Source organism: Oncorhynchus keta, chromosome 12 (assembly GCF_023373465.1).
Source record: "Oncorhynchus keta strain PuntledgeMale-10-30-2019 chromosome 12, Oket_V2, whole genome shotgun sequence".
Classification (NCBI taxonomy): Eukaryota; Metazoa; Chordata; class Actinopteri; order Salmoniformes; family Salmonidae; genus Oncorhynchus; species Oncorhynchus keta.
In genome coordinates, this window is record NC_068432.1 from 18,511,220 (window position 1) to 18,538,704 (window position 27,485).

The following is a 27,485-nucleotide window of genomic DNA, read 5'->3' on the forward strand; positions in this document are numbered from 1 at the left end:
ACTGCTGAATGATTTACTAAAGTAGAGTTTGTAGAATGTTATGTTCCTTGTCGACTGAGGTGAAGGAAGCTACAGCAGCCAAGGTGATGATGTCTGGGGAATTTTTGCTTGTTTTTTCTCTTCTCCAAATACCATTTTAGAGTTTTTAAATTGAGTAAAAATGCAGTAAATGAGCTTGAACTAAAGATTCCTTGGAAGAACCCCCCTTGCCTATAAAGTAGGTGCACATATTTCAAAACAGTTTAGGCTAACGTTTATTTATCCTTAATAATGATAATGATGTATCAATAATTTGCCTGAACGTTATTTGTCCATTGCCGTAATCGCGCGCACCCATAGTTGGTTGCGCGCGTCCGTTTTTTGGACAGGCGAATGCGCTCTTCTCAGCTCTGCTTGGGTGTGGCTGTTTGAGAGATGAACTTTTTTTCAAATCCGAAATGTAGGCATCTGGGGGAAATAAACAAGACATTCGGCCTTTTCTGCCATGAGAGTTGAACAACAGAGTGAACATGGGGAAAACAACGAATTCGGTGAGCACTAAGTAACGGAGTGGAATGAACATGCAACAAGTGACATTTCAAAAAACTTCAACCTTCCATGAGATCGGTAACAACTAACCAAAAGAGATACATCCTACATTTTCTGTGTGGATAGCCACTAAATCATTTCACAACACGACCTTATTCCTTTGTGAAACAGTGAATGACATTTGTTTCAATTTATCTCAAGTGTGGGAGATTATATTTGTTTCTAAACTGTTGTCACGAAGTATTCTGTCTGACCTACAAATATGTTTGACATGGCGTCTCGTTCAACGTATCACAACAACCAGGTGGAAAAAATAGTTATGTTATTGTCATAAATCTTTGCAATAACTGTAATTAGCGAAAGGTAGTCTGTCAAAAGCACTAACAACATGCATAGCCTACCCATAGTTTTGGAATATACCTGTATCCTACCAGTGTACTAAACTCCACTCCATGATGAAGAAAGTTTATGATGAACTTCACCATGGAGTGGAGTTTAGTCCGCTAGTATTCTACAAAATGGACAAAACCCAACCAGCTTCAACTCATTATGCTTAATCATAAACAATTCCCATTTGTTGTGTAAACAGTAATTTGCTCACTGTATCTATTGGTTATTTATTCTATTTTATTTTGTAACAGTGGAATGCAAGACAAGGCAATTTACACATTACGTTTCACACAGTACAAAGTAAGTATATGATCAGATTTATTTCATTTGGGATAGAGTTTTAGTGAGTTCCTCCACTATTTGGCTAGTAATTAATCAACATGTCTAGCCCATTTATAGCCCCCATTTATAGCTTGACATAACTGCCCCCCCAATTCATGTCCTATCTACAGTAATCTGGGTCAGGGTTCAAGTGGCTTTTTGTGTATGTCAGAAAAACATCCACTGCCTTTTTCACTTAAACCCTGGTAGCGTTGTAAATGGAATGATAAACAGAGGCACCAGCTATCATTTCAGGGCCCAAAATAGGGGCTGACCAAGACCACAGCTCTCCATATATGTCTGCCACGCTGTTACCCTGACATTTCCACCTGCTGCTATTGGAGGGGACTTTATATAGCCTCATGCCTCTCAGCTGACACACACACACACACACACACACACACACACACACACATATATATTATTTGAACTGTTTGGCCACTACTGTTCTGGTGTATCATTTCAAAACCTTAAGGATACTTTAAGTTATATTGTATTAGGTATAAATGGATCATGACCCCTGTACACTATGAGTGAGTGATGCTGAACATATTTGCCAGGCTGTGGACTTGCGTGAGACTTATCTGAGCTTGCAAACTGGCAAACAATATGCATAGCAAAGTTTTAGTTGGTTCCATTCCATTCATGTAGTACCATTGTAATGTTTCCCTAACTGATCCTTGTGACCCTCAGCCTTTCTACATGTTTGATCTAATCCACTGGCACACCTGATTCAACTAGACAACTAATCAGGTGTTTTAGTGTTGGAATAGATCAAATATGTGCAGGGCCAGGACTGGTTCGGGAAACATTGAGTTAGAGTACCCACGTGGTGGAATATATAGCCTCACATAGACTCCTATTTACTTCCAATGATACTACTCCAGTTAAAAATTGACCTCGAAATATGGACTAGAAATGAAATCCGCACAAATCATATTTCTTTGTTCCCTCATCCTGGCCCTGCCCATATGGAAAATAATCATACAAATCAAATAAAAAATCTTGTATGGCCGAAGAACATTATTTGTACAAAATCTAAGGATCTGGATAAGAAGCGGAATTGGAGTGAAGGCCGCTCCACTCCGCTCTCTTTCTCTGCATACCATTCCATCAAATCCACATTGACATTATCCCACCCCTAATATCCGTAATTGGCTTAAAAAGCCAAAGGTAACATTATCTACCAATTAATTTCCAGCAATATTGCCTCTGTATGTCTGTGTGGCGCATGCGTTTGTCTATCATTCTTTCGAGGAGCCAGTTAGCGATCATGATAACTATCTTCTGGGTTGACAGAAAGACTACCCAAAACCTTCTGTTTGAGACAATCAGTTGTGTTGTGACAATGTAGGGATGGTATACAGAAGATAATACGGACTTGGTCTTTTACCAAATAGGGTTATGTCAAGAACAGCAAAGAGAAATGGAAGTTTATCATTACTTTAAGACATGAAGGTCAGTCAATATGGAACATTTTAAGATCTTTAAAAGTTTCTTCAAGTGGAGTCGCAAAAACCATCAAGCGCTATGATGAAACTGGCTCTCATGAGGACCGCCATAGGAATGGAAGACCCAGAGTTACCTCCACTGAAGAGGATAAGTTCATTAGAGTTACCAGCCTCAGAAATTGCAGCACAAATTAAACCTTCACAGAGTTAAAGTAACATACACATCTCAACATCAACTGTTCATAGGAGACTGTGTAAATCAGGCCTTCATTGTCAGATTGCTGCAAAGAAACCACTACTAAAGGCCACCAGTAAGAAGAGACTTGCTTGGGCCAAGAAACACGAAAAATGGACATTAGACCAGTGGAAATCTGTCCTTTTGTCTGATGTGTCAAAATTTGAGATTTTTGGTTCAAACCGCCATGTCTTTGAGAGACGCAGAGTAGGTGAATGGATGATCTTTGCATGTGTGGTTCCCACTGTGAAGCATGGAGGCGGAGGTGTAATGGTGTGGGGGTGCTTTGCTGGTGACACTGTCTATGATTTATTTAGAATTCAAGGCACTCTTAATCAGCATGGCTCTCACAGCATTCTGAAGCGATATGCCATCCCATCTGGTTTGCGCTTAGTGGGGCAATCATTTGTTTTTCAACAGGACAGGTTTTTCAACACGACCCAACACACCTCCAGGCTATTTGACCAAGAAGGAGAGTGATAGAGTGCTGCATCAGATGACCTGACCTCTACAATCACCTGACCTCAACTCAATTGAGATGGTTTGGGATGAGTTGGATTGCAGAGTGAAGGAAAAGCAGCCAAAAATATATATATCACATTTACATAAGTATTCAGACACTTTGCTCTGTACTTTGTTGAAGCACCTTTGGCAGCGGTTACTGCCTCGAGTCTTCTTGGGTATGACGTTACAAGGTTGGCACACCTGTATTTGGGGAGTTTCTCACATTCTTCGCTGCAGATCCTCTCAAGCTCTGTCAGGTTGGATGGGGAGCGTCACTGCACAGCTGTTTTCAGGTCTCTCCAGAGATGTTAGATCGGGTTCAAGTCCGGGCTCTGGCTGGGCCACTCAAGGACATGCAGAGACTTGTCCTGAAGCCACTCCTGCATTGTCTTGGCTGTGTGCTTAGGGTCATTGTCCTGTTGGCAGGTGAAGCTTCACCCCAGTCTGCGGTCCTGAGTGCTCTGAAGCAGGTTTTCATCAAGGATCTCTCTGTACTTTGTTCTGTTCATCTTTCCCTCGATCCTGACTAGTCTCCCAGTCCCTGCCGCTGCCACCACCATGCTTCACCGTAGGGATGGTGCCAGGTTTCCTCCGTCCCTTTTGATTTAAAAATAACTTTACATACTAGTTTGCACATGGAAGAAGTAGTCAGAAAGTGACTTTTTTGACCTGAATGCCAATACGTTCAGGAGATAAATGTGCTTATAGTTGACCCATTTTGCATACCATACCATGATACATCCATGTCTTCGTCACTGGAAAAGATAGTTGTTTGTTATCATTTAAAAGCTTATGAACAGGGTTGTCAAACTATTTGATCATTTCTTGCCTTAAACGTCAATTATCTAAAAACACTTGTGTTGTGCCCTCCATCAGTTGAAACACATGCTCTTGAATACACTCTTTGTTTACCATATGTTTGACGCCCCTGAATTAGTGTCTAAGATTACAACTGTGAGATGTCATGCTTACACCATTAGTCAATGAGTATGAACTAGTTGAAGGGAAAGCTCATATGTACAATATGCAGGTTATGAAGATTTCAGGTCGTTATTGCAAATGAGTTCTCAGTGACTTACTGCTTAAATGGTCAAATAAAGTCCATTGTCCCGGACATCTTTGTCAGCTGGGTCCCTCACCAGGCTTATGACTCTTTAGATAACCTATTTCTCTCTCCGCATTGGAACAGATCCTTTAGAAGGACTCCGTAGGGGTGAAACTTAAGGTGCAGGTTTATCTCTGCTTGAGCTGCTATGTCTTTAGTCAGAGTTATCAGAAACAGACTGGCACAAGGCCAGGGTAGAGCTATAGTTCTTGGAAAGGTCCCATTGTAATGTCCACTCTCTGATACCAGGTCAGCCAGGGGGACATCAGCCATGCTGTTGGACTGCTAACCACACAGCCTCCAGAGGAGGGCCAGGGGACTGAGGAGACCGCAGACACAGAAGCCAACAGGGAGACCCAGAAAAGTAGGCCGGAAGTTGGGAAGGAAAGGAGAAAAATGCTGAGGGTCTGGTGATAAACAAAGACGATTATTTGTTTCCCAATGTAAACTGATATCTGATGTTGAATACATAAAATCTGTGCTTTGTGTTGTGACTCATTCTAAAATGTTCTCAGGGGCTCCACCTAAAGATGACCTTCAGACAGCCATCGAGCTCACCTTGCAAGAATCCCAGGCAGAGGAGATGGAGCTCAACAGGTATAGTGGTATTGTAGTCCAGTACCTCACCATCGCCCCTTAGCTTGCTGTTTTCTTGCTGAACAAAGTCACCAATTAAGTCATCTCTCAATTAAAAAGTGATAATATCTGAAGTGAACAGTGGTATGAGCAATAAATAACGTAAACGAAAAAGGATGACTGTGAAATACCAGGGTCCTGTTCAAAGGGGCACGCAACAGAAAACGTTTTGAAACATTTCGCAACAGAAAACAAAAATGAGCATTTCTCATTGGACAAGTTCATGTACTCCCTCCCCATTTGAGTCAGTTTTCTTCCATTTGGTGCCCAATGAACACAACCCAGGTGTAACTCAATCAGAGCATTGCCTACAGTTGATGAGTGACATGTGTTGGTGTGTACCAGGGCACTGGAGGACAGGGCTGCACGAGTGAAGAGGAAGTGCTGCGAGGCCCAGGGAGAGAGCTGCAGCCCTGCAGACTGGATCCGCCAGGATGGGTGGCCTGTGGGCATCCACAACATGGGCAACACCTGCTGGTTCAGTGCCGTCATACAGGTGAAATAACACACACAGTAGTCACAAAAAGTTATTAAGAGAGTCTGCTCTGAGCTTGCACTGCAAAATATACACAAAATATATGCACAGTAAAAGAGAATTGTGCCAGTGAGATGAGAACCCCAATATGAACAGGATAAAAAGTTTAGTGGAAAATTCTGGGTTTGTGCTGTGGATCTTAATGCTTTGCCATTTGTGCCATTTAGGCCCACCTGTTATCACCCTGGCTGTGACTCTCTCTTTCAGTCTGTCTCGGTCTCTCACACACCTGTTTTTTTCCCCCTATGAGCTTCTTCTCTTGGCTGTTAACAAGCATTTGCATTATGTAAAGGTTATATGGTTATCAAGTTTGGAACTTTGGGGAGTTGGTAATTGCAAACCTTAATTTGAAGCCTCTGGAGCCAATTACCAAAGTTGATATCGTACAGTAAAGGTTGTATTTGAATTTTGTGTTGGTCTGCAGAATCCCTAGGACTCCTCTGGTCTCTAATATGACCTTGACTTTCTACACCACCTCCTAAGTGATGGATATGTGGTGGCCATGTGTACAACTTCTCTCTGTTTTCTGAAACCTTTCAAGACTTTTCGTGTGACTTGGTTCAAAATATTACAACTAGGAGAGAAGGCCTCTAACATGTTTGTTTGTGTCCAATTCGCTGAACGATGTCGACTTCTGTCGAGATATTACCTGACTTCTCCCCCTGCTCTCTCAACTGAAACCAAACATTTCAGAAGAAAAAAAATCAACCAGTTTCCACACAATCAAGCCATATTGTGCTAATTGAGTTATCAGTAATACCAGGAGGATGGGGAAAGATGAGGTGCGGTGGTGGGGTTTTTACTTTCCTAACGCAAAAGCTTCTTGCTACTCTAATACTATTAAGTGTCCATTCCAGACTGAATTTAGCTGGGCCTATCAGGTGGCCCCGCTGAAATTCAAGCCTTCATTGATATTGATAGACTGCAAGGGTAATTAAATAGTGCAGTGTTGTGATGATAGAGCAGGCGATGAACTCTGTAGCCTGGACTGAAATTAGTTTATATCGGTAGATTAGGCCGAATGGGAACGCTCATTTGTCTTAATTTCATTCAGATATGGGTCACATCGAAAAAGCACTAAAACCCCAGAGGAATATCATCAGGGGATTGGAAGGAATGCACACATTTTGAGTGGCTGGGAAGTTGTTTGAAATAGTTGCATTCTAAATCCAACCTTTTCTTTAGCTAACCCTGATGACTTCTTCTGTTGATTGTGCTTGTTTGCGCTTAAAAGAAAAAAAATATTTTCATCACAATTTGCTCATAGAAAGTTTGATTGAGACTCTCTAAATGACCTCCATGTGGCTGTGTACTCATATTTCTGTGGTATCTGATGTGGTACGCTTTCCAGTAAGATTGTGATAAGCTGTAATTGGGTTTCTGGGAAACGAGAAAGTTGAGAAGACACATGGGCATAATGCGATCAAAAACTCTGGTATATTGTTGTCGCTTTGAAACTGCACGTAAGGCTCCATTATTTTGTGTTGTATATGTTACACAGAGTTAAGACTTAGCAATAAAACATACTACAGCTCGCCAGCATCATGTCACTAATTTGTATAAATAGAGAGGAAAATTAGAGGAAAATCACCATCTCCCCGTATCACACAAAAACGTTATATTATTGTCAGTGGCATTTTCTTTTGTTTGCTTAACTGTGACTCTTGTGTGTTAAACCCTCCTTAAGTATCCTCGACAGTTACATTTTACAAATGAAAAGACGTGTTAAGGAAAGGTGACCAATCTCATCTTTGTTATTTCAGTCCCTGTTCCACCTGCCCGTGTTCCGCAGATTGGTACTCAACTACTGCCTGTCTGAGCGAATCCTGGAGAAGTGTAAGAGCCACTCGGTGAGTGTCCAATGGAGGGCCAGGAGCCCTGAGGAATAGAGTAGGGAACCTTTGGATCCCAGAGACTGAAGAGTCAGTGGAAGGCTGGCTGGTGTTAGAGAGTAAACTAGAATAGAGGGTTATAGAGTGTGCATAAAGATGACGTGTAACACTCTATGCTAACTTCCTTGAATAAGCATTGATAAACCATTTATAAACGGTGTACATGTTATAAGCAAATGTTATGCAAATGTAAATACATTTTTAAGAGTTTATATTTGCTCGTGAAAGTTGGGCTGAACAACTCCTTTGCATATATAGAGATATTGTTGAAAACTGTTTACGGGTTATGCAGGTTTTCCATTGCAGCTCTGTGAAGTGAGAGAAGCCTAACATATGCCTGTGTTCTCAGGACAAGAGGAACATAGCCTTCATGCAGGAGCTGCGCTGTCTCTTTGCTCTCATGGTGGGCTCCACTCGCAGGTTTGTGGACCCGTCTGCTGCCGTCGAGCTTTTGAGAGAGGCTTTCAGATCCAGTGAGGCCCAACAGGTACACACTGAGGCCCAACCGGTACACGCACACACAAACTCGTGTCAATGCGTACACACACTTGGGTCATTGCCACGACTTTACAACAACTACTGTGTATACGTGTTCATTCTAGGATGTGAGTGAGTTCACCCACAAACTCCTTGACTGGCTTGAAGATGCCTTTCAGCTGGCTGCCAATGGAAAGTAAGTCAAGGATTTGATCACTAACAGGCAGCGCTGTACGAGAGCACTTAAAGTACACATTGTCATAGATAGCTACAGTATTTTTTTGTTGTTGTAGTTGGTTCAACTAGTGTATGAGACATTGACTTTCCATAAAATCCTGTACCAGTATTATCTCTGTATTGAAGTACAGTACATCAGATATTGAGTTGCTTGACATATGAACGTGACACATCTTCTCTTCAGAAGCCTGGAAGATAAAAAAGAAAATCCAATGGTTCAGCTTTTCTATGGGACGTTTGTGGCAGAGAGAAAACATGAGGGTAAGTATAGAATGAACATTTTAATTTTGGTTATACATACTATGGGGCCTCAAGTATTTCCTGATCACATGAGCTGATCAGGAAAAACTCAAGTTATTAGGCGATGACTCTTTTCACTATCAAGGGCTATAACTTTTGTCATAACCTGATATAGCCTTTAACTAGGCCCCAGAGATTTTCCTGCAGAGGTCCCATCGTGAAGAAAAACTCCTGACGCTTCTTATTCCATCAGTATTTTTTCTATCAATTCATATTGATGTTTGACCATGTTTAGGCAAGACCTTATCCAACATCGAGCAGTTTGGCCAGTACCCCTTACAAGTGAACGGTTTCAACAACTTGGAGGAATGTCTGGAAGGTGCCATGGTAGAGGGGGAGATTGAAGCCCTCCATCCGGATCAAACCATTTCATCTGGCAGCAAGGTGAGCATACCAAATTCCTAGCTTTATGTTTACTTTGTATGTTGTTGTGAATGTTAAGCCAAATATAAATGTTAATGTAATATACACTACCGTTCAAAAATTTGGGGTCACTTAGAAATGTCCTTGTTTTTGAAAGAAAAGCAAATTTTGCCCATTAAAATAACATCAAATGTATCATAAATACAGTGTAGACATTGTTAATGTTGTAAAAGACTATTGTAGCTGGAAATGGCTGATTCTTTTTTTTTAATGGAATATCTACATAGGCTTGCAGAGGCCCATTATCAGCAACCATCACTCCTGTGTTCCAATGGCACGTTGTGTTAGCTAATCCAAGTTTATAATTTTAAAAGGCTAATTGATCATTAGAAAACCCTTTTGCAATCATGTTGGCACAGCTGAAAACAATTGTCCTGATTAAAGAAGCAATAAAACTGGCCTTCTTTACACCAGTTGAGTATCTGGAGCATCAGCATTTGTGGGTTCGATTACAGGCTCAAAATGGCCAGAAACAAATAACTTTCTTCTGAAACTCGTCAGTCCATTCTTGTTCTGAGAAATGAAGGCTATTCCATGCGAGAAATTGCCAAGACACGAAAGATCTCGTACAACGCTGTGTACTACTCCCTTCACAGAACAGCGCAAACTGGCTCTAACAGAATAGAAAGAGGAGTGGGAGGCCCCAGTGCACAAATTAGCATGAGGACAAATATATTAGAGTGTCTAGTTTGAAAAACAAAAACTTCACCTGTACTCAACTGGCAGCTTCATTAAATAGTACCCGCAAAACACCAGTCTCAACATCAACAATGAAGAAGCGACTCCGGGATGCTGGCCTTCTAGGCAGAGTTGCAAAGAAAAAGCCATATCTCAGACTGGCCAATAAAAGGAAAATAAAATATTTAAATGGGCAAAAGAACACAGACACTGGACAGAGGAACTTTGCCTAGAAGGCCAGCATCCCAGAGTCGCATGGAATAGCTTTCATTTCTCAGAACAAGAATAGACTGAGTTTCAGAAGAAAGTTATTTGTTTCTGGCCATTTTGAGCCTGTAATCAAACCCACAAATGCTGATGCTCAAGATACTTAACTAGTCTAAAGAAGGCCAACTTGCTTCAGCACAACAATTTTCAGCTGTGCTAACAAAATTGCAAAAGGGTTTTCTAATGATCAATTAGCCTTTTAAAATGATAAACTTGGATTAGCTAACACAACGTGCCATTGGAACACAGGAGTGGTGGTTGCTGATAATGGCCTCTGTACGCCTATGTTGATATTCCATAAACAATCTGCCGTTTCCCGCTACAATAGTCATTTACAACGTTAACAATGTCTACACTGTATTTCTGATCAAATTGATGTGATTTTAATGGACAAAAAAAAAAAAAATTCTTTCAAAAACAAAGACATTTCTAAGTGACCCAAAACTTTTCAACGGTAGTGTAGATATACATAGAAATGTACAGTATATGGGAATATTCATGTGGGTGGGAATTCTATGTTTCAGAGATGGTTCTCAAAGTTACCACCAGTGTTGACCTTTGAACTGTCCAGGTTTGAGTTCAACCAGTCTTTAGGACGCCCAGAGAAAATTCACAAGAAACTGGAGTTCCAAGAAATCATTTATATGGACAGGTGAGCTGCTTTATATTAATTTGTGGAAAAGCTAAAACTGTGTACACGACCAGTCACAAGTATTAGAACATCTCACAAAGAGTTTGCGGTTTGAACCAAAAATCTCAAATTGGACTCATCAGACCAAACAACAGATTCCCACCGGTCTACTGTCCATTGCTCGTCTTTCTTTGCCCAAGCAAGTCTCTTCTAATTATCGGTTTACTTTAGTAGTGGTTTCTTTGCAGCAATTCGACCATGGAAGCATGATTCACGCAGTGTCCTCTGAACAGTTGATTATGAGATGTGTCTGTTACTTGAACTCTGAAGCATTTATTTGGGCTGCAATTTCTGAGGCTGGTAATTCTAATGAACTTATCCTCTGCAGCAGAGGTAACTCTGGGTCTTCCATTCCTGTGGTGGTCCTCATGAGACAGTTCCATCATAGCGCTTGATGTTTTTTGTGACTACACTTGAAGAAACTTACAAAGTTCTTGAAATGTTCCGTATTGACTGACCTTCATGTCTTAAAGTAATGATAGACTGTCGTTTCTTTTTGCTTATTTAAGGTGTTCTTGCCATAATATGGACTTGGTCTTTTTCCAAATAGGGCTATCTTCTGTATATCACCCCTACCTTGTCACAAGACAGGCTCAAACTATTGTAGATGGGCTCAAACGCATTAAGAAGGAAAGAATTTACACAAATTAACTTTAAACAAGGCACTGTTAATTGAAATGCATTCCAGGTGACTACCTCATGAAGCTGGTTGAGAGAATGCCAAGAGTGTGCAAAGCCGTCATCAAGGCAAAGGATGGATATATATTTACATTTTTTGGGGTTACTACATTATTCCATATATTTAAGTTTGAATGTCTTCACTATTTTTCTACAATGTAGAAAATAGTAAATATAAAGAAAAACCCTTGAATGAGTAGGTGTTCTAAAACTTTTGACCAGTAGTGCATGTGTTATAATATGTATCTAAACATATACACTGCTCAAAAAAATAAAGGGAACACTAAAATAACACATCCTAGATCTGAATGAATGAAATATTCTTATTAAATATTTTTTTCTTTACATAGTTGAATGTGCTGACAACAAAATCACACAAAAATTATCAATGGAAATCAAATTTATCAACCCATGGTGGTCTGGATTTGGAGTAAGACTCTAAATTAAAGTGGAAAACCACACTACAGGCTGATCCAACTTTGATGTAATGTCCTTAAAACAAGTCAAAATTAGGCTCAGTAGTGTGTGTGGCCTCCACGGGCCTGTATGACCTCCCTACAACGCCTGGGCATGCTCCTGATGAGGTGGCGGACGGTCTCCTGAGGGATCTCCTCCCAGACCTGGACTAAAGCATCCGCCAACTCCTGGACAGTCTGTGGTGCAACGTGGTGTTGGTGGATGGAGCGAGACATGATGTCCCAGATGTGTTCAATTGGATTAAGGTCTGGGGAATGGGCGGGCCAGTCCATAGCATCAATGCCTTCCTCTTGCAGGAACTGCTGACACACTCCAGCCACATGAGGTCTAGCATTGTCTTGCATTAGGAGGACCCCCAGCGCCAACTGCACCAGCATATGGTCTCACAAGGGGTCTGAGGATCTCATCTCGGTACCTAATGGCAGTCAGGCTACCTCTGGCGAGCACATGGAGGCCCCCCAAAGAAATGCCACCCCACACCAGGACTGACCCACCGCCAAACCGATCATGCTGGAGAATGTTGCAGGCAGCAGAACGTTCTCCATGGCGTCTCCAGACTGTCATGTCTGTCACATGTGCTCAATGTGAACCTGCTTTCATCTGTGAAGAGCACAGGGCGCCAGTGGCGAATTTGCCAATCTTGGTGTTCTCTGGCAAATGCCAAACGTCCTGCACGGTGTTGGGCTGTAAGCAAACCCCCACCTGTGGACGTCGGGCCCTCATACCACCCTCATGGAGTCTGTTTCTGACTATTTGAGCAGACACATGTACATTTGTGGCCTGCTGGAGGTAATTTTGCAGGGCTCTGGCAGTGCTCCTCCTGCTCCTCCTTGGACAAAGGCGGAGGTAGTGGTCCTGCTGCTGGGTTGTTGCCCTCCTACGGCCTCCTCCACGTCTCTTGATGTACTGGCCTGTCTCCTGGTAGCGCCTCCATGCTCTGGACACTACGCTGACAGACACAGCAAACCTTCTTGCCACAACTCGCATTGATGTCCCATCCTGGATGAGCTGCACTACCTGAGCCACTTGTGTGGGTTGTAGACTCCGTCTCATGCTAACACTGGAGTGAAAGCACCGCCAGCATTCAAAAGTGACCAAAACATCAGCCAGGAAGCATAGGAACTGAGAAGTGGTCTGTGGTCACCACCTTGCAGAACCACTCCTTTATTGGGGGTGTCTTGCTAATTGCTTATAATTTCCACCTGTTGTCTATTCCATTTGCACAACAGCATGTGAAATTTATTGTCAATCAGTGTTGCTTCCTAAGTGGACAGTTTGATTTCACAGAAGTGTGATTGACTTGGAGTTACATTGTGTTGTTTAAGTGTTCCCTTTATTTTTTTGAGCAGTGTATATTCATATGAAGAGTTTATTCCCAAACGCTACGGTATGTTATATACTGTATGAGGTTGTTTCACTTAGCTATCTGAAGATGAATGCACTAACTGTAAGTCACTCTGAATAAGAGCATCTGCTAAATGACTAAAATGTCAGTGTTTCACAAACAGATCTCATATTACTATATTGATTATTATTTTATTTGTTTAATTATGTCACAAATGTGTCATTTATACCGTTCTTTATATATTTAATATAATATATAAGTAGTTATTTGTTACGTTTGACTGTGTAAAACCTAGCATTACTACTTTATTTTTTCTCAAAAAACATATGTTTCTCTGAAATTAAACCTTCAAGTGATTATTATTTTTCAACTGTCATTGAACAACCTCATGATTAGATAGTGAAAAAACACACCAATCTCTTTCATGAATCCTTGAAATAAAAGCTCATTTACCATCGTTTCTGAAAATGGAAATATAGCTTTTTGGATAGAAACTCTTCAAAGATATTGAGTACCAGCATGCATTTACAGTAGACTGAGCATTGTATTGCATTGTAATGATGATACTGTAATTGGGGAATCAGAGTCAAACTCTTATTGTGATAAACTAAGTTTACTGTATGCAAACAGATACCTTCACAAGAACAATGAGCAGACTCACAACAGGAGAGGAGAGGTGAAGCGACTGAAGGAGCATCTTACGGTCCTGCAGCAGAAACTGGAATGGCGAGTTTACTCTTGAGTTTACTGTTTGTAAAGCAGTGTGGCACATCAGGTACACGCCAATACACATTTTGGAGGACAACTGTGCTCTTTTAGGTAATCATTTGTTTATTGAAGAATTCACTGATGACTGCACCAGGATGGACCAAATGTGTCCACTGAGAGTGAATAAACCATGAAAAACTGACGTACACACAGTGTTTCTCTAATATGAGTATTTTGATTCACATAGGAAATGTCCTGCTCGTGAATCATGACTGACATTTTTTTTAAATGAAATCTGTTTGTCACCAATTTACCATGAGTTCAACCTTTTGTCTCCTTCTTTTTCCAGCTACAGAAGCTATGGCTCCGGGCCGACAAATTATCCCCTGGCAGAAATGTTACAGTACATGTTGGAGTTCGCCTGCACTAAGCCCACCAGTGTGTCCCCTGCTGAAGACCCGAGGCTGGCTGCCTCTTCCCCCACTCCCCCCAGCAGCAACCCCCAGCACACAGACGCCAACCCTGACGATACCAGGCAAGGACCTCTGGGACAACTGTCTCAATTGTCAAGACTATGTGTACATGTAGAAGTTTCTAGTGCTTACACGATATCTAGGCCTTTGGCTGGCCCTCGCTTCATACTCGTCGCCAAACCCACTGGCTCCATGTCATCTACAAGACCCTGCTAGGTAAAGTCCACCCTTATCTCAGCTCGCTGGTCACCATAGCATCTCCCACCTGTAGCACACACTCCAGCAGGTAAATCTCTTTAGTCACCCCCAAAACCAATTCTTTCTTTGGCCGCCTCTCCTTCCAGTTCTCTGCTGCCAATGACGGGAACGAACTACAAAAATCTCTGAAACTGGAAAAGCATATCTCCCTCACTAGCTTTAAGCACCAACTGTCAGAGCAGCTCACAGATTACTACACCTGTACATAGCCCACCTATAATTTAGCCCAAACAACTACCTCTTTCCCTACTGTATTTATTTTATTTATTTGTTTTATTTTGCTCCTTTGCACCCCATTATTTTTATTTCTACTTTGCACATTCTTCCATTGCAAATCTACCATTCCAGTGTTTTACTTGCTATATTGTATTTACTTTGCCACCATGGCCTTTTTTTGCCTTTACCTCCCTTATCTCACCTCATTTGCTCACATTGTATATAGACTTGTTTATACTGTATTATTGACTGTATGTTTGTTTTACTCCATGTGTAACTCTGTGTCGTTGTATGTGTTGAACTGCTTTGCTTTATCTTGGCCAGGTTGCAATTGTAAATGAGAACTTGTTCTCAACTTGCCTACCTGGTTAAATAAAGGTGAAATAAATAAATAGTCCTGTCACGACTTACCGGTACTCCTTATTAGTCAATGTGACAGCAGTGACGGCTGCAATCAGAGTAAACACTTTGATGTGTTCCTACCTAGAATGTCAGTGTGAAGTCAGTCAATTCAGGGGATAATTGAAAATCAATGAATACAATTTGAAAATCCTAGTAAAAAACGATGGGTAATATTAAAATGATTTCAGATATGAGATTTACCAAATCGCCCCTGTAATGTTTTACCTGTTAGCCTATGTATAGTACATCACCCACTCTGTCTTCAATGTATGCCAACTCCATTTGTTGACATCTTGCCTTTCCTCTGTGGGTCTCCTCAGTCAGTGTCATGAGCCAGGAGACGCAGGCCCGTCCGACAGCTCCACCTGTCAGCAGAAGCACTCCTCGAGCCAGAGGATGCCCATCTACAAGCCCTTCACCCAGTGCAGACCCCCCATGGACGCCCCACCTCATCCCGCCCCCCACAGTGTGACTGAGGAGGAGCTGCGCTTCGTCAAGACCTGCCTGCAGCGCTGGAGGACAGAGATGGAGAACAACATGGACGGTACGGTCACTTACACCTGGATTCACTAATGATAACCTCTCTGCAATTGGGTTCAAGTTGAAATATATTGTTGTCCATTACAGCCACTCTCGGTAAGATATGCATAGCATGGGCAAAGTGTGAACAATAGATCTTCTACATCCTGTGACATTTTCACATGCAAATAGCCCTTCATTTCTGTGATAGCTCTGTAGTGATTGCGAGATTCTCTTCCATGAGAGCATGTTGACCTGTTTAAACATGATTTGAGACATTATGTGGTAATACTCATTTACTGTACATATCTAGTGATAATTCTTCATTTGGATGTATATTATGAGCAGACAGCCTACCCTAGTTGTCAGTCAGTTATCCCAGCGAGAGAGAGAGAGAGAGAGAGAGTGCGTGTGTGTGTCTGGCCCGGCCCCAGGTGCACTGCATTGATCTGTGTGTCTGTGTCTCGGTTCTCAGAGCTAAAGGCCAGCATCGACAGGGTCAGCCAAGCGCTGGAGGGCATGTACTCGGATAACCGTCTGTGTCAGGTAAGATCCCATCTATCTGACAGTCCATGTCAGGTTAAAGCATGTGATACACTAATAGAACTTTGTTAGATTGAACATGTGTCACAAGCATTGCATAATGATTCATCTCGGAACCCAGAACCAAATCTTGTCAGGTACTCGATTTGGCATTATGTTACCGCTCTGTCACAAGAGACTATAATGATTCATGGTTTGTGCTAAAACTTTACTTTTCTAGTCCTAATCTCTTGTTTGATGTGTGCACATGCCAATACAGAAAGTTTCTCTTGTTTTGATGTGTGTGAAGGTTCCGTACAGGCTTCACGCTGTCCTCGTCCACGAGGGCCAAGCCTTGGCCGGCCACTACTGGGCCTATATCTACGACCACAGCAACCAGTGCTGGATGAAGTACAACGACGTCATCGTCAGCGAGTCGTCCTGGGAGGAGCTGGTCAGGGACTCGTACGGAGGCATGACCAACGCCAGCGCCTATTGTCTCATGTATATCGACGACAGGCTGCCTCACCTAATTGCAGGTACCTGTATCCCTCCTCCCCATTCTCCTGAGAAACGAGTTATGTTTGCAAGGTGAACATTTTTATGTACAGTATATTGTGAAGTGAGCAATCAGTCCGTTTGACCTGAAGAAGATCCGTGTTGGATCGAAACGTTGTCAATAAAGGTGGTAATTGGGAGCAAATTCAGTGTGCAGGCCTTTCTGTTCTCTTCAGGTATCCTTCCTTAGGCCAGCACCTTCATTTTTGAAGGATGTGTGTATGACCACAAACTGAACTAGCGATGTATGCCAGGGACCAAAAACATGAAGCCAGTCATGCTCAGCTAAATCACTTTGGACTGCAATGTCGGAAATGTTTTTGTCATGACATGTGGAAGTTGACATGTCACAGTGCTGTTTATATATGGTGCCTTTGGAAAGTATTTTGACCCCTTGACTTTTCCCACATTTTGTTTCAGCCTTATTCTAAAATTGATTAAATAAAAAAAATATTCAGCAATCTACACACAATACCCTATAATGACGAAGCAAAAACAGGTTTAGAAATGTTTGCAAATGTATAAAAAAGGCAAAGATGAACATAGCAAAGTACAGAGAGAAATCTTGATGACAACCTGTTTAGGACCTCAGACTGGGGTGAAGGTTCACCTTCCAACAGGACAACGACTAAGCACACAGCCAAGACAATGCAGGAGTGGCTTCGGGACAAGTCTCTGAATGTCCTTGAGTGGCCCAGCCAGAGCCCGATCTTGAACCCGATCGAACATCTCTGGAGAGACCTGAAAAGAGCTGTGCAGCGATGCTCCCCATCCAACCTGACAGAGCTTGAGAGGATCTGCAGAGAAGAATGTGTAACTCCCCAAATACAGGTGTGCCAAGATTGTAGCGTCATACCCAAGAAGACTCGAGGCTGTAACCACCTCCCAAAGGTGTTTCAACAAAGTATTGAGCAAAGGGTCTGAATACTTATGTGATGTTTTTTTAAATATATATTTACAAAAAAATCAAAACATTTTTTTCTTTGTCATTATCGGTTGTTGTGTGTAGATTTATGAAAATTTTTATAATTTTTTATTATAATTTTTAGAATAAGGCTGTAATGTAACAAAATTTGCAAAACGTGCAGGGATCTGAATACTGTCTGAATGGCCTGTATATCCGGCCACACCTATAATGTATACCTGCTATATCTGTGCACCCTGTAACTGTTGCTCAGGATGTATACATAAATACATTCATGAATATCCAATTCATAGCCTGAACAGGTGTTTTTTTCCATAATGTTTTTTAGTGTGTTTTGCTTGGTAAAGGTAAAAGGTAAAAATTAAATTGTCTTTTCAGGGTATGCTGCTTAGTTTATGTTACTATTGAATGTGATCAGTTAGCTCATTGTGATGTTTATATTTATGATATTTCTGTCCACAGAAGACACAGATGACGAGACGGGCCAGGTCATGCAGGGCATGGACTCTTTGCCACCCATCCTCGGGCGCTACGTGCGCGAGGACAACCACTGGTTCCAGCAAGAGCTCAGGGAGTGGGAAGAGCAGTTATACCAGCCGCCACAGCAGGAGCCGGCCGCTCCTACAGCAGCCTCCACCTCCACTCGTGTTCCCAGTAAAAAAAAAGACGAGGCAGCAGAACCAGTCCCCCAACCTGGACCTGCCCAGGAACCCACTGGAGAGCAGGGACAGGAACCAGAGGCAGAATTGGCTGTTAAACCGGCAGTGGAATCTGAAAGTCAGTCTGGACATGAATTTATATGGCAGGGTTACATGATAATGCTCTTTGAGGGTGGTGGTGTTTGTTGGTTTTTGTCCTTGTCTTTTAGTCAGATACTGAATGATATGGTCACCACATTTGTCCCTGTCTATCTACCGATGGGGACAAATCAATTTCCCTCTTCATAAAATGTATCAAATGTATTAATTGTTCAATTAAGCACTAGCACATATTTCAAATCTGAAACAGGTCCTTGTCCTGTTTCAGAGCCTGTCCCAACAAGCCAGTCCCAGTCCCCAGTACCTGTGTCCCCAATACCTGTGTCCCTGGAGAACGCTGGCAGCAGCCCAGAGGAGAGCGACCACCAGACTGTCATGCCAGAGCCCTGCCAACATACCAGCGAGGACAAGGAGGGGCAGCAACACAGTCAAGTGGGCAGGGTGAAAAGAGGGGTCTGGGGTTGTCATCTGAGCACCAATTGAATATCGGTCACATAGTCTTATCTAGGCCACGTACACATATAGACCTAGGCCTATATCTCTTACTGTTGCATAGTGATAGCTTCTGATACTAGATGTTTTGGGAGCGAGTCATTCAGTTTTATATAAACAACATATTAGAAAGTTATTCTCAGAGTTATTGTCTATCTTTTAGACAGTGGCTAAAGGCATCTGTGTTTACCACTGGGCTAACCTACATATCTTGTCTGAGTTTTAACCAAGTCTTTTGTGAGATTGTACTTGTGAGCTTAATTTTTGTTTTAGTATGCCATTTTCATGCTAGATGTGTTGTGACTAAACAGATTCTGTAGTTAGTATACCCCAAGTCCTTTTCCCCACATCCCACCCCCTCCCTGGAGGCGATACGGCCTTAGCAGTCAGTCACTCCACACCCTCCCCCGGTCATCCCAGCAGCATTCCACACAGTCAGTTGGTTTACCACTGGGGGTTCTTGCGGACACAGGAGCTGTGGCCAGTCTTTAAGTAGAACAGGAGCTTTTTATTCCTTTTACTGTACTTTACGGTCGGTTAGTTGGAGAGAGTTGGCTGGCATATTAAAAGGGGGATCCCTAGTCAGTTGTACATCTGAATGCATTCAACTGAAATGTGTCTACCGCATTTAACCCAACCCCTCTGAATTTGAGAGGTGCGGGGGGCTGCCATAATCGTCATCCACGTCTTTGGTGCCCGGGGAACAGTGGGCCAGAACACTCAGGGGCAGAAGGACAGATTTTTACCTTGTCAGCTCTGGGATTCGATCCAGCAACCTTTCGGTTACTGTCCCAACACTCTAACCACTAGGCTACCTGCCGCCAAGCCGTAGGTTGGTTGATTGGACCGATGCTCTTTTTCAGGCCTGTGAAATGTTATGAGAATGCTTCTGATTCGGCGTTGTCAACATTGCGTAACAGCAGAATTTTGTGATTGTGTATGAAACAGAATGGGTGTATTCCTGGTTGCTCTTTGTTGTCTAATTTTTGGTAGAAAGTTGTCCAAGTAGTATCAGTAGTATCTGAATATTATGTCTAGATTTTATCCACCTTATGTTAAATATAACTGTAATCCGCTTGGCGTGTGTCACATTCCATTACTGGCCGGACAGACTACCTGCCTGTGCAAACGGCAAACGTATTCATAAATGGGGTACATACGACCTCTAGTGGTGAATGTATATAGTCCTGAATGAATCCCAATGTAGTGAAGTGCTTTTGGTTTTGTTTATGGTCATTCCATTATTTTAATAATCCAAATATGTTAATGCACAGTAAATGTACATTTTACGACTCAGTTTGTCAATCAAAAGGGGATCCAGTCAGAAAAATCATTCTATTTTATTTAAATTATATATGCTGCAATTAAGCTTTTTATTGTGTAAGCATAATAATAATTTTTGTTTGGGAGAGGTGACACCTTTTTTTATTATCAGACAAGTACCAGACAAGTATGCATGTTAGGTCTCTATATGCCTTAGACTTGGCATTAACCAGCTAACTTGATCTATCTAACTTAATGTCAACTTCATATGCCCAGCAGCTCCCCCCACCAAAGTCTCCCAGCCCTGCAGCAGAGATGAATGGCCAGGCCCAGACTGCAGCTGTGACCCATGACCCCTCCACAGAGTTCACCACTGAGACCGACAGCGAGACTGGAGTCAGAGAGGCAGGGGCGGAAGCTGCGGCAGCGCCCGACACCCAGGCAGACAGCGAGGATGGTCAGGACGCCCTGCCGGCGCCTTGTCGCCGGCAGCAGCAACCAGAGAACGAGGTGTTGGAGGTGGAGATCCCCAACGTGGGCAGGATCCTGGTGCAGGCTGACAATGACGGCTACAATGAAGAGGTAGAGTCGCCCCATACATAATTTAAATAAATACACTGCCTTCAGATAGTATTCAGACCCCTTGACTTTTCCACATTCCTCTCGTCAATCTACACACTATAACTCATAATGAAAAGCAAAAACAGTTAAACATTTTTTTTTAAATATTACATTTACGTAAGTATTCAGGCCTTTTACATAGTACTTTGTTGAAACACCTTTGGCAATGATTACAGCATCAAGTCTTCTTGGGTATGACGCTACAAGCTTGGCGAACCTGTATTTGGTGAGTTTCTCCCATTCTCCTCTGCAGATCCTCTCAAGCTCTGTCAGATTGGATGGGGAGCGTCGCTGCACAGCTGTATTCAGGTCTCTCCATAGATGTTCGATCGGGTTCAAGTCCAGGCTCTGGATGGGCCATTCAAGGACATTCAGAGACTTGTCCCGAAGCTACTCCTGCGTTGTCTTGTCACTTGTAGGGTCGTTGTCCCATTGGAAGGTGACCTGTCTCCCCAGTCTGAGGTTGTGAGCACTCTGGAGCAGGTTTTCGTCAAGATTCCTCTCTGTACTTTGCTCCGTTCATCTTTGCCTTGATCCTGACTAGTCTCCCAGTCCCTGCAGCTGAAAAACCTCCCAACAGCATGATACTGCCACCACCATGCTTCACAGTAGGGATGATGCCAGGTTTCCTCCAGATGTGACATTTGGAATTCAGGCCAAATAGTTCACTCTTGGTTTCATCAGACCAGAGAATCTTGTTTCTCATGGTCTAAGTCTTTAGGTGCCTTTTGGCAAACTCCAAGTGGGCTGTCATGTGCCTTACTGAGGAGTGGCTTCCGTCTGGCCGCTCTACCATAACGGTCTGATTGGTGGAGTGCTGCAGAGATGGTTGTCCTTCTCCCCTGTCTGCTCAGTTTGACCTGGCAGCCAGCTCTCGGAAGAGTCTTGGTGGTTCCAAACGTCTTCCATTTAAGAATGATGGAGGTCACTTTGTTCTTGGGGACCTTCAATGCTGCAGAAATGTTTTGTTGCCCTTCACCAGATGTGTGCCTCCACACAATCCTGTCTCAGAGCTCTATGGACAATTTCTTCGACCTCATGACTTGGTTTTTGCTCTGACATGTACTGTCAACTGTGGGACCCTATATAGACGGGTGTGCCTTTCCAAATCCTGTCCAATGAATTGAATTTAGCACAGGTGGACTCTAATCAAGTTGTAGAAACATCTCAAGGATGATAACACCTCTGGCCTGCTCGCCTCCCTACCACTGAGGAAGTACAGTTCCCGCTCAAGTCAAAACAATGGTGGAACACACTCCCTCACGACGCCAGGACAGCGGAGTCAATCACCACCTTCCGGAGACACCTGACCTCTTTGATAAATGGAAACTTAAAAGATTTAGGATTGTAGTGGCTGTTCCCTGATGCTAAATTAAGAGTCTTAAATGTAATGTAAATGTAAATGGAAACAGGATGTACCTGAGCTAAATTAAGAGTCTCGTAGCAAAGGGTCTGAATACTTATGTAAATAATGTATTTCTTTTTTTTAATATTTAAGACCGTTTTTAAAAAATATATAACCTGTTTTCGCTTTGTCATTATGGGGTATTGTGTGTAGATTGCTGAGGAATGTTTTATATAATCCATTTTAGAACAAGGCTGTAATGTAACAATGTTGAAAAAGTCTAGGGGGTCTGAATACTTTCCGAAGGCACATATATAAATCCAACTCCAATACTTTGAAAGCATGCCGTTCTGTTTTCAATGACTTCTATTGATTATTGGTTAGAAAATCATTTGGATACATTTTGGGCAATGCCACTTGACTGTTGCTTCAATTTATAATACCTCTGTTTGCATCAATCCAATGAATGGATACAGCATTCATGACTCCCTGAAAGGTGCATCATTGCTATAGTAGTTTATTTGTGCATGGCCTCGCTCTAATGCCCATTCTTTGTACTTTTCTGTGTTTCTGTGTTTCAGATGATGCTCACTCCAGCTATGCAGGGAATCATTATGGCCATAGCCAAAGCCAGACAGGCATTCGACAATGAAGGCCCTGAGGCTGGCCTCATCAAGGTAAAGTCGTTTGTGCAATCTCACTAGTCTATGTCCTTCTACCATGCTATACTTGTAAATATTCTGTCAGTCTCCTCTTGTAGAGACAGATGTATGTACATTAAGGGGAGAGGTAGAGTCTTGGCAGACATAATTCCATGGACAGTATATTTTACAGTTTTACATAAACCATGTACCGAATCCATGGCACATGGTTTATCAACAATCTCCTCCCAACTATTTTGCAACCTGTATGGCGCAGCTGTCAATTGTTTGGTCCTTAAATGAAACTGGTATACATTTTTTATTTCTCACAATTTTCTTTAGCCAATTCTGGCCTTTAATGCAGGGGCCAACAGACAAGTTCCTTACCTTCTCCCCTTTCCACTTGCCTGCCTTCTCCATTTTTGCGGTAATGCTGCAATTAGTTGTTTGTAATTTTGGATAGAGCAGACATTTGTTTGTTAACTGCATGTGTGACAACTCCACCAGTCCTATTTATGATATAATTTACAAAGATTATACCATTTTTATAAATGTTTTTCAAAAATAATGTTTTTTTAATCAATTTATATATTTCTGTTTAACCATAATATTTGTTGTAATATTTGTTCTGTCTCTTTCTGGTGGATTAAACTGAAAATGCAAGCAACTTTCTATTGCTTGTTATACAAATAGTTTCATTTTCAAATAACCAAAAGTGAGAGGTAGTAATCTGAATGGAGGAAAAAAATTACATTATTGAACACTGGGTGAGTTGACAACTCAACCAAATTTAAATCAAAACTATACGTTGAGATGACGTCTATGCCCAGTGGGCTCTAACATCTCTGACACCCCTCTCCTCAGGCGTTCCAGGAGGAGTACTCCCGTCTGTTTGAGTTGTCCCAGGAGGAGACCACTACCCAGCAGGACCCACGCCTGCACCACGCCCTGGTCTACTTCTTCCAGAACAAGGCACCCAATCGCGTCATCGAGAGGACTCTGCTGGAGGGCTTCACCGACCGCAACCTCAGCTTTGACGACAGGTCAGTCAGCACCACTCTCTGACATGCGATGAAATGTATATTTAAAAACTTTTAAATGTGTTCATGTTTTGTCATTTAATTGTAAATTGTACATGCAATTCAGCTTGTTGCTGCTATTTTTACAATTATTTGTTGAACAATTAAAAAGCATTTCATCATCATTATCAAGTTGACAGTATTATTCATACGTTTATTTCTGTGGGGCAAATCATCACTTCCTGTGTAGGTCCATCAGTATCATGAGAGAGGCCCGCGCCAAACTACGCCTCATCAAGCCAGAGGATATGGATATGGAGGAATATATGGTATGTGTCAATAGCTAGGTTTCCCTTAGCCAATCTAAATCCAACCTCCAGGGGCATAGCTAACTTTCAACCAACCTTTACTGCTGATACTTTCTTTATTCTTGATTTTGAAGGCATTTGTCTTATAAATACCTGTTTTCAGTTGCAGGTGAAACTCGGGTAACGGGAGAATATTCCAAAAAATATTAAATCTGACTTTTTGTTTCCGAGTAAGAAATGCCTCTGGCATGTGTATAGATCTTTGTTTGTGTTGTTTGAGTCATACTGTGTGACAAGCTGTCATTCTTCTACATGTGGCTGCGGAGCTTAGAAATGACTACTTCAAGCAAAGATTTTGGGAAATGCAAGATGTCCGGCAGCTAGAATGGCGCGGGAACCTCTCACTCTGTGCAAAAAGTAGATTTAATATTTTTCTGGTTATTAGAGTTCATTTTTAGTTGAAAATTGGCAGCCAGGCAACCGATCATCATGTCGCCAGCATACACATTTTTACTGGCATAAAAATGGTTGAATGGAGTATGAATGATCATTACCTGTGATGTTCCAAAATGTTGTCCCCACTGTGAAGCAGTTTGTTCCAACAATCATAAATAATCTAAGATCAGTGATTACTGGTCCTTTGTGTCATTACACATGTGGACAATTTGAGCTAAACACTATAAAATGCTTATTTGAGTATAAACCTACATTACACATGCCTTGATGGATGGATTTATACCAAGACTCTAGGTAGGCTTTTTTCTCCATTGGAAATCAGACCAAACTTGCATTGATTGTGTCTGTGTGCTCTTCTTCTCAGCAATGGCATGACGACTACAGCCTGTTCCGGACAGTGTTTGTCTACCTGCTGACGGGCTTGGAACAGTACCAGCATGGAAAGTAGGTGTTGTCATGGCGACCGGGGCTCTGCCCCTACGTGATCAGCCTGTATGGTGGTTTGAGTGAATGAGTGGGCTGACTGTCTGATGTGATGTCATCAGTGGGCTGACTGGCTGATGTGGCGTGATATCATTGTTTTCCACCAGGGTGAGCGAGGCGCTGAATTACCTCAACCACGCCTACAAAGACAACACCATGCTACTGAGAAGAGGGGAGAAGAGAGGGGTGGACCAGTCACTTATTGCACTTTACAGGAGGAGATGTCTCAAAGTGAGTGCTACTGATGATGCAGATGCATCACTGTGAAAGACCTGGTTGTGAAGATTTGGGACATGAGACTGATATTGTCAGTTGGAAATATAAAAATCAAGATGTATTATAGTTAATAAAATGGAGAATATGAAGGCTAAACTTCAGTGTGAGTGAAAGTTTCACAGGGCTGGAGTTAATAGCCCTGCTATATAGTATATTAACACTTTGTCTGTATATAGACCAATTATCTCTATACATTTTTATTTGGCTACAGATTGGTCATTTTGCATATGCTCTTATCCAAAAAGACTCCATAGTGACACTGCATATGCATATCCCGTCCCCCTTCTACCCTCTTCCTAGGAATTGAATGACAATGCGGCCACCCTGTTCAGGAGCAGCGAGGTGAGCGGCGTGGAGGAAGGTGTGATCATCATGAACGAGACGGTTATCCCCTGCATGCACCTGATGAGCCGGCCGGACATGATCAGCCAGGAGGACCTGGACACAATGGAGGCTGTCCGCAGCCACTGGTGCTCCTACCTGGAAGTTGACCTGGATGGTGAGGACAGAGGGAGGGGAAGAGGTTCTTACTGGGCTTTATCCAAGCTGTGCTAAATGTTTATCTACATCAACACTGCTGTCATTTGCAGATTTCAGTAGCACATTTTCCTCTCATCTAATTTATCACACATCTTAACTGTATTTTACTCCTCTTATGGAAGCTCTGTTTTTTTCTTCCTCTCCCCCCTTCCTCTCATTCTCAGACTCCCTACAGTTAAAGCTGGGTGAGTTTCTGCCCAGGGTTCTGGACTGCTCAACAGAGAGGGTGGTCTTAAAAGATCCACCAACAGTGCGCTCCAAAGTGCCCCACGACTTGTGCAGCCGCCTGGCCGCCATCATGGAGTCTATCACCAACACCTCCTTGGTTGCTGTCAAATAAGTCCAAGGGGTCAGAGGTCAGCTTCTGAGATTAATGGTCAGGACAGGTACGCTAGCTGACGATCGCTAACGTTTTATCCTCATGTAGAGTTGACAAACACTGGATTTTTGCATAGTAGTGCAAAGTAGTTTTTTATTACTTTTTAATGTGCTTTTGCCATATTTTCTAAATCAGAACATTAAGTAGATTCTGAGTGACTTGAGGCAGAGTTTATATTGTCATATGATACTCGCAGACACATCAAGAGGAGAGAGAGAAATGTCTATTATACATTAATAAGGTATTATTGCTTTGAACCTATTTAGGTATGTTTTAAGAAAGTGAAAACACAAGAAATAAGAGTCTTTTTTATTGTTTGTTAGATATTTTACATGTACCATGATACATTAGGATTGCAGTGAACAACAGGCTCTTGAAGATGTAGGTGTTTAGAAATTCAGCTTCCTTTGTCTTGTTTTGTATTTTCCTGTTTATATATGTAAGCCTTTCCTTCCACTCCTGTTTTACACTTCTTGAAAACTGTGTTGACGCTCAATAAACTTTCAAACTTTCTGTTCTTCTTTTCTCCTTGATTTGCTCTCACGTCTTCTTTTGTGCCTGACCCATTTTTCAATCCATATTTCTGTCTTTCCCCTTATAACACCCCTCGTCACCCCTCCACACAAAGAGAAAACACTATCAATAATTGAATGAACACTGTACATTTGATCTAGCATCCAACTTAAAACTTACAGTATGTATTGTACAGTGCATTCGGAAAGTAGACCTCAGACCTCTTGACTTTTTCCACATTTTGTTAAATCGTTTCTTTCCCTCATCAATTTACACACAATAGCCCATAATGGCAAAGCAAAAACAGTTTATTTTTTATTTTTCATAAATGTATTACAAATAAAAACTATCACATTTACATAAGTTTTCAGACCCTTCACTCAGTACTTTGTTGAAGGACCTTCGGCAGCGATTACAGCCTCGAGTCTTCTTGGGTATGACGCTACAAGTGTGGCACACCTGTAATTGGGAAGTTTCTCCCATTCTTCTCTGCAGATCTTCTCAAGCTCTGTCAGGTTGGATGGGGAGAGTTGCAGCAGCTATTTTCAGATCTCTCCAGAGATGTTCAATTGGATTCAAATCCGGGCTCTGGCTGGGCCACTCAAGGACATTCAGAGACTTGTCCTGAAGCCACTCCCTG

General features: G+C 42.2%; 1 protein-coding gene across 4 annotated transcripts; it reads left to right on the forward strand.

The window, feature by feature from the left end:
- Positions 1 to 331: 331 nt before the first annotated feature.
- Positions 332 to 26,845, forward strand: LOC118391770 (ubiquitin carboxyl-terminal hydrolase 28-like). Of its 4 annotated transcripts, none has more exons than XM_052457776.1 (25): positions 332 to 530; positions 4,784 to 4,898; positions 5,050 to 5,131; positions 5,516 to 5,666; positions 7,469 to 7,555; positions 7,947 to 8,084; positions 8,200 to 8,270; positions 8,496 to 8,572; positions 8,847 to 8,995; positions 10,504 to 10,631; positions 13,801 to 13,896; positions 14,228 to 14,413; positions 15,548 to 15,771; positions 16,222 to 16,292; positions 16,579 to 16,807; positions 18,217 to 18,528; positions 18,778 to 18,950; positions 20,541 to 20,846; positions 22,812 to 22,907; positions 23,736 to 23,914; positions 24,141 to 24,219; positions 25,019 to 25,098; positions 25,245 to 25,368; positions 25,714 to 25,912; positions 26,118 to 26,845. In XM_052457776.1, the coding sequence occupies exons 1-25, from the start codon at positions 510 to 512 to the stop codon at positions 26,291 to 26,293; spliced, it is 3,549 nt and encodes a 1,182-aa protein (XP_052313736.1). In that variant the 5' UTR covers positions 332 to 509; the 3' UTR covers positions 26,294 to 26,845. The 4 variants fall into 4 exon arrangements, with proteins under 4 accessions (XP_052313736.1, XP_052313734.1, XP_052313735.1 ...); XM_052457774.1 differs by having other exon boundaries at positions 334 to 530; positions 18,214 to 18,528; XM_052457775.1 differs by having other exon boundaries at positions 334 to 530; positions 18,214 to 18,528; positions 20,544 to 20,846.
- The last annotated feature ends 640 nt before the right edge of the window (positions 26,846 to 27,485 follow it).

Excerpts from the sequence above, each read along its gene's own strand:
- LOC118391770 (XM_052457774.1), top strand. The coding sequence starts at position 510 with ATGGGGAAAACAACGAATTCG. Across the intron at positions 18,529-18,777 it reads ACCGGCAGTGGAATCTGAAA|AGCCTGTCCCAACAAGCCAG; the intron begins GTCAGTCTGGAC and ends GTCCTGTTTCAG. Across the intron at positions 20,847-22,811 it reads ATGACGGCTACAATGAAGAG|ATGATGCTCACTCCAGCTAT; the intron begins GTAGAGTCGCCC and ends TCTGTGTTTCAG.